General features: G+C 35.1%; 1 protein-coding gene across 1 annotated transcript; it reads left to right on the forward strand.

Moving 5' to 3' along the window:
- Positions 1-1498: 1498 nt before the first annotated feature.
- On the forward strand, positions 1499-7671 carry LOC139714764 (uncharacterized; the record flags this gene model as incomplete). Its single annotated transcript, XM_071626430.1, has 3 exons — positions 1499-1666; positions 4094-4261; positions 7399-7671. Coding segments are annotated over 3 exons (564 nt in total), but the record flags the coding sequence as incomplete, so codon positions are not given.
- Between the last annotated feature and the right edge of the window lie 504 nt (positions 7672-8175).

Below are 8175 nucleotides of genomic sequence, written 5' to 3' on the forward strand. Positions count from 1 at the left end.
ATATTTATGATATAACAGCAGCAACAATACCAATAATAACAAAATTAGGATTGAGTAAACAGATAAGTTTTCAACAATGGTTTGAACTTGGTCAACACTTCCATTACGAATATAGATAGGGAGTTTATTGCAAAGAGATGGGGAAATACTGTACAGTAACCTAAAAAGCCCTATCACCGTAATACTATGTAGCCGCTGCGGGTATAGGTGCGGGGATCACGTGATAACTGGAGAGTGCAGGAAGAACGGAGATAACAGGTTGAAGTTAATGAGCAGAAGGAAATCGAATCTATAAGAAAATATGAGCAAGATTATTATATATATATATATATATATATTTCAATGGTCATATCAATAATGTATTCCTTATATTATGTTGCTGCAAAGCTTCAATCAATACAACACAAGAAAGGACCTGACATCTCCCCTGCTGCATCAGTGGCTTACGCCAAGAGTATCTGCACCATGCCAAACCTTCAGACGTTAGAGCTTCACGATGTCAAGATAGCAGACGATTTCTTTCTTGCCCTCTGTACATCAGCAGCAGGATCGACGGTATATGTATCTTCTTTGCTTCATTTGGTTTTCAATGCATGTTGAAACCTTCCTGCAATAGAAAAACAACAACACAAAAACAAACAAACAAACAAACAAACAGATGATTGAGATATTAAGCGATATTTTCGCCGTGTCGGACTAAAAAGAATAGTTTGTTTCTTTCCATGTTGCATAGTTTTAGCATAGTATTTTATGTTTATACTTTTTACCTTTCTACGTTTATGACAGGTTTATATAGGACACGATCACGTACTGCAAATGAGATGATGAAGGGATGGCAAGAAAACCCGTTTTTTCAGTTTTCCATCATGAAGATAAATATTCATAACCCTTTTTGTTAATTATTGTATGTATTAGATTGATTGTTATACTTGTTATTCATTTGTTTGTTTACATCTTGAATCTCCATTGTACAGCGCACATAAAAGCATGCGTTATAATAAGCTTTATGAATGTAGCATTTATTATTGATGACACTAAAGTTGATTCCTTAGCGCGTAATACTGATGTTTCTAAGTGCATTAATCCGGAGAAATAAATGAGGACAGATACAGCATTATGTGCACATGACATAACAGCAACAGCAACAACAACAATAACATAATTAGGATTGAGTAAACAGATAAGTTTTCAACAATGGTTTGAACTTGGTCAACACTTCCGTTACGAATATAGATAGGGAGTTTATTGCAAAGATATGGGGAAATACTGTAGTAACCGAAAAAGCCCTATCACCGTACATGTAGCCGCTGCGGGTATAGGTGCCTGGATCACGTGAGAACTGGAGAGTGAACAGAAGAACGGAGAGAACGGGTTGAAGTTAATGAGCAGAAGGAAATCGAATCTTTAAGAAAATATGAGCAAGATTATTATATATATATATATATTTTTTTCAATGGTCATATCAATAATGTATTCCTTATATTATGTTGCTGCAAAGCTTCAATCAATACACCACGAGGGAGGACCTGACATCTCCCCTGCTGCATCAGAGGCTTACGCCAAGAGTATCTGCACCATGCCAAACCTTCAGAGGTTAAAGCTTCTCAATGTCAAGATAGCAGACGATTTCTTTCTTGCCCTCTGTACATCAGCAGCAGGAGCGAAGGTATATCTTTCTTCTTTGCTTCATTTGGTTTCCAATTCATGGTAAACCTTCCTGCAATAAAAAAAACAACAACACAAAAACAAACAAACAAACAGATGATTGAGATACTAGACGATGTTTTTGCCGTGTTGGACTAAAAAGAATAGTCTGTTTCTTTCCATGTTACATAGTGTTAGCAAAGTATTTCATGTTTATAGTTTTCACCTTTATACGTTTATGACAGATTGATATGGGACACGATCACGTAATGCGAATGAAATGATAAAGGAATGAAAAGAAAACCTGTTTTCCGTCTTCCATCATCAAGATGAATATTCATAACTCCTTTTTGTTAATCATTGTATGTATTAGATTGGTTGTTATACTTGTTATTCATTAATTTGTTTGTTTGTATCTTGTATATGAATTGTACAGCGCATAATTAAAGAAGCATGTGTTTTTGATGCGCTCATGAATGTAGCATTTATTATTGGTGACACTAAAGTTGATTCCTTATATAGCGCGTAATGCTGACGTTTCTAAGGCCTTTAATCCCTAAAGATATGAGGTATAAAGTACCAGCATCATGTGCATACGATATAACAATAGCAAGAACAAGAACAACAAAATTAGGATTGAATAAACAGATAAGTTTTCAACAATGATTTGAACTTGGTCAACACTTTAAAGGACAAGTCCACCTTCATATATATAAGGATTGAGAGAATGCAGCAATATTAGCAGAACACATCAGTGAGAGTTTGAGGAAAATTGGACAATCCGTTCAAAAGTTACGAATATTTTAAATATCTGCGCAGTCACTGCTGGAAGAGAAGACTACTACAGTGTATGATGTCACATGCGTACAACTCTATAAGGAAAATAAAAAGAGAATTTCAAAAAACTTTACTTTTTGAATAAAGTGCACAATTCTTCGAATTGCTACTGACGTATGTTAAGGGTGATATTATTCCCCCTGCCTTCGGAAAGAGAGAAGTCGAGTGTTATTTTGTTATGCGAGAAAAATGGAAATAATTATATGTTGAATTTTCTTTATTCTTTCTTTATATCGTTCTACTCATGTGACATCACAAGCTATAGTAGTCTTTTCATCCAGCCGGGACTGAGCAGAAACTTCAAAAATTCATAACTTTTGAACGGATTGTCCGATTTTGCTCAAACTGTCACTGATGTGTTGTAGTAATATTGCTGCATTCTCTCAATCCTTATGTCTATGAAGGTGAACTTGTCCTTTAATTACGAATATAGATAGGGAGTTTTTTTCTTGCTAAGAGATGGGGAAATAACAAAACAAAAAAAAAATCCATATCGCCATTGCCGCAGCGGGTATAGGTGCGGAGGCCACGTGATAACTAGAGACTGGAGGAAGAACGGAGAGAACGGGTTGAAGTGGATGAGCAGAAGGAAATCAAATCTTTAAGAAAAGATGGAGCAAGATTTATGTCTTGTTAACAATAAGCAGGACTTTAAAGCTGATACGTTGATGTATGGGAAGCCAATGGGGGGTTGGAGAACTGCATGGAGTAATGTGGTCATATCTTGTTGTAAGGGTCATATCATTAATGTATTCCTTATATTTTGTTGCTGCAAAGCTTCAATAAATAACACACTTTTGCGGACCTGACATCTCCCCTGTTGTATCAGAGTCCTACCCCAAGAGTATCTGCACCGTGCCAAACCTTCAGACGTTACACCTATACAAAGTCAAAATAGCAGTAAAAAATAAATTTTCTTGCTCTTGTTACATCAGCAGCAGGAGCAAAGGTATCCTCTATACCTCATTTAGTTTCCAATGCATGGGAAACGTTCCTGCAATTAAAAAAGCAAGCAAACAAACAAACACGTGATTGAGATACTAAACGATGTTTTCGCCATGCTGGACTAAAAAGAATAGTTTGTTTCTTTCCATGTTGCATAGTTTTAGCATAGTATTTTATGTTTATACTTTTCACCTTTCTACATTTATGACAGGTTGATATAGGACACGATCACGTAATGCAAATGAGATGATGAAGGGATGGACAGAAAACCCGTTTTTTTTTCTGTTTTCCATCATGAAGATAAATATTCATAACCCTTTTTGTTAATTATTGTATGTATTAGATTGATTGTTATACTTGTTATGCATTTGTTTGTTTATATTTTGTATCTCCATTGTACAGTGCACATAAAAGCATGCGTTATGATAAGCTTTATGAATGTAGCATTTATTATTGATGACACTAAAGTTGATTCCTTAGCGCGTAATACTGATGTTTCTAAGTGCATTAATCTGGAAAAAGAAATGAGTGAAGGAAGAACGGAGAGAACGGGTTGAAGTTAATGAGCAGAAGGAAATCGAATCTTTAAGAAAATATGAGCAAGATTATTATATATATATTTTTTCAATGGTCATATCAATAATGTATTCCTTATGTTGCTGCAAAGCTTCAATCAATAGAACACTGGGAAGGACCTGACATGTCCCCTGCTGCATCAGAGGCTTACGCCAAGAGTATCTGCACCATGCCAAACCTTCAGACGTTAGAGCTTCACAATGTCAAGATAGCAGACGATTTCTTTCTTGCCCTCTGTACATCAGCAGCAGGAGCGAAGGTATATGTATCTTCTTTGCCTCATTTTGTTTCCAATGCATGGGAAACCTTCCTGCAATAAAAAAAACAACAACACAAAAACAAACAAACAAACAGATGATTGAGATACTAGACGATGTTTTTGCCGTGTTGGACTAAAAAGAATAGTCTGTTTCTTTCCATGTTACATAGTGTTAGCAAAGTATTTCATGTTTATAGTTTTCACCTTTATACGTTTATGACAGATTGATATGGGACACGATCACGTGATGCGAATGAAGTGATAAAGGAATGAAAGAAAACCTGTTTTTCCGTCTTCCATCATCAAGATGAATATTCATAACCCCTTTTTGTTAATTATTGTATGTATTAGATTGGTTGTTATACTTTTTATTCATTTGTTTGTTTGTATCTTGTATATGATTTGTACAGCGCATAATTAAAGAAGCATGTGTTTTTGATGCTCTTATGAATGTAGCATTTATTATTGGTGACACTAAGGTTGATTCCTTATATAGCGCGTAATGCTGACGTTTCTAAGGGCTTTAATCCCTAGAGAAATGAGGTATAAAGTACCAGCATTATGTGCATACGGTATATGAATGTAGCATTTATTATTGATGACACTAAAGTTGATTCCTTAGCGCGTAATATTGATGTTTCTAAGTGCATTAATCCGGAAAAAAAATGAGGACAGATACAGCATTATTTGCATATGATATAACAGCAACGACAACAACAACAATAGCAAAATTAGGATTGAGTAAACAGATAAGTTTTCAACAATAGTATGAACTTGGTCAACACTTCCATTACGAATATAGATAGGGAGTTTATTGCAAAGAGATGGGGAAATACTGGAGTAACCGAAAGAGCCCTATTACTGTATGTAGCCGCTGCGGGTATAGGTGCGGGGATCACGTGATAACTGGAGAGTGAAGGAAGAACGGAGAGAACGGGTTGAAGTGGATGAGCGGATGGAAATCAAATCTTTAAGAAAATATGAGCAAGATTAGTATTATTATATATATATATATATATATATATATATATATATATATATATATATATATATATATATATTAATGATCATATCAATAATGTATTCCTTACATTATGTTGCTGCAAAGCTTCAATCAATAGAACACTGGAGAGGACCTGACATCTCCCCTGCTGCATCAGAGGCTTACGCCAAGAGTATCTGCACCATGCCAAACCTTCAGACGTTAAAGCTTGACGATGTCAAGATAGCAGACGATTTCTTTTTTGGCCTCTATACATCAGCAGCAGGATCGAAGGTATATGTATCTTCTTTGCTTCATTTGGTTTCCAATTCATGGTAAACCTTCCTGCAATAAAAAAAAACAACAACACAAAAACAAACAAACAAACAGATGATTGAGATACTAGACGATATTTTTGCCGTGTTGGACTAAAAAGAATAGTCTGTTTCTTTCCATGTTACATAGTGTTAGCAAAGTATTTCATGTTTATAGTTTTCACCTTTATACGTTTATGACAGATTGATATGGGACACGATCACGTGATGCGAATGAAGTGATAAAGGAATGAAATGAAAGCCTGTTTTTCCGTCTTCCATCATCAAGATGAATAATTATTCATAACCCCTTTTTGTTAATTATTGTATGTATTAGATTGGTTGTTATACTTGTTATTCATTAATTTGTTTGTTTGTATCTTGTATATGAATTGTACAGCGCATAATTAAAGAAGCATGTGTTTTTGATGCGCTTATGAATGTAGCATTTATTATTGGTGACACTAAAGTTGATTCCTTATATAGCGCGTAATACTGACGTTTCTATAAGGGCTTTAATCCCGAAAGAAATGAGGTATAAAGAACCAGCATTATGTGCATACGATATAACAATAGCAACAACAAGAACAACAAAATTAGGATTGAATAAACAGATAAGTTTTCAACAATGATTTGAACTTGGTCAACACTTTAATTACGAATATAAATAGGGAGTTTTTTCTTGCAAAGAGTTGGGGAAATAAAAAGAAAAAAAAATCCATATCGCCGTAGCCGCTGAGGGTATAAGTGCGGGGGCCACGTGATAACTGGAGACTGGAGGAAGAACGGAGAGAACGGGTTGAAGTGGATGAGGAGAAAGAAATCAATCTTTAAGAAAAAATGGAGCAAGATTATTTCATGTCTTGTTAACAATAAGCAGGACTTTAAAGCTGATACGTTGATGTATGGGAAGCCAATGGGGGGTTGGAGAACTGCATGGAGTAATGTGGTCATATCTTGTTGTAAGTGTCATATCATTAATGCATTCCTTATATTTTGTTGCTGTAAAGCTTCAATCAATAACACACCTTTGCGGACCTGACATCTCCCCTGTTATATCAAAGTCCTACCCCAAGAGTATCTGCACCATTCCAAACCTTCAGACGTTACACCTATACAAAGTCAAAATGGCAGATTTTTTTTTTTTGCCCTTGTTACATCAGCAGCAGGAGCGAAGGTATCTTCTTTGCCTCATTTAGTTTCCAATGCATGGGAAACCTTCCTGTAATTAAAAAAAAACAAGCAAACAAACAAACACGTGATTCAGATACTAAACGATGTTTTCGCCATGTTGGACTAAAAAGAATAGTTTGTTTCTTTCCATGTTACATAGTTTTAGCATAGTATCTTATGTTTATAGTTTTCACCTTTCTACATTTATGACAGGTTGATAGGACACGATCACGTAATGCAAATGAGATGATGAAGGGATGGACAGAAAACCCGTTTTTTTTTTCTGTTTTCCATCATGAAGATAAATATTCATAACCCTTTTTGTTAATCATTGTATGTATTAGATTGATTGTTATACTTGTTATGCATTTGTTTGTTTATATTTTGTATCTCCATTGTACAGTGCACATAAAAGCATGCGTTATGATAAGCTTTATGAATGTAGCATTTATTATTGATGACACTTAAGTTGATTCCTTAGCGCGTAATACTGATGTTTCTAAGTGCATTAATCAGGAAAAAGAAATGAGTGAAGGAAGAACGGAGAGAACGGGTTGAAGTTAATGAGCAGAAGGAAATCGAATCTTTAAGAAAATATGAGCAAGATTATTATATATATATTTTTTCAATGGTCATATCAATAATGTATTCCTTATGTTGCTGCAAAGCTTCAATCAATAGAACACTGGGAAGGACCTGACATGTCCCCTGCTGCATCAGAGGCTTACGCCAAGAGTATCTGCACCATGCCAAACCTTCAGACGTTAGAGCTTCACGATGTCAAGATAGCAGACGATTTCTTTCTTGCCCTCTGTACATCAGCAGCAGGAGCGAAGGTATATGTATCTTCTTTGCCTCATTTTGTTTCCAATGCATGGGAAACCTTCCTGCAATAAAAAAAACAACAACACAAAAACAAACAAACAAACAGATGATTGAGATACTAGACGATGTTTTTGCCGTGTTGGACTAAAAAGAATAGTCTGTTTCTTTCCATGTTACATAGTGTTAGCAAAGTATTTCATGTTTATAGTTTTCACCTTTATACGTTTATGACAGATTGATATGGGACACGATCACGTGATGCGAATGAAGTGATAAAGGAATGAAAGAAAACCTGTTTTTCCGTCTTCCATCATCAAGATGAATATTCATAACCCCTTTTTGTTAATTATTGTATGTATTAGATTGGTTGTTATACTTTTTATTCATTTGTTTGTTTGTATCTTGTATATGATTTGTACAGCGCATAATTAAAGAAGCATGTGTTTTTGATGCTCTTATGAATGTAGCATTTATTATTGGTGACACTAAGGTTGATTCCTTATATAGCGCGTAATGCTGACGTTTCTAAGGGCTTTAATCCCTAGAGAAATGAGGTATAAAGTACCAGCATTATGTGCATACGGTATATGAATGTAGCATTTATTATTGATGACACTAAA

This window comes from Diadema antillarum, unplaced genomic scaffold (assembly GCF_040938485.1).
Source record: "Diadema antillarum isolate AM-2024a unplaced genomic scaffold, OU_Dant_1.0 seq00002414_RagTag, whole genome shotgun sequence".
NCBI classification, from domain to species: domain Eukaryota; kingdom Metazoa; phylum Echinodermata; class Echinoidea; order Diadematoida; family Diadematidae; genus Diadema; species Diadema antillarum.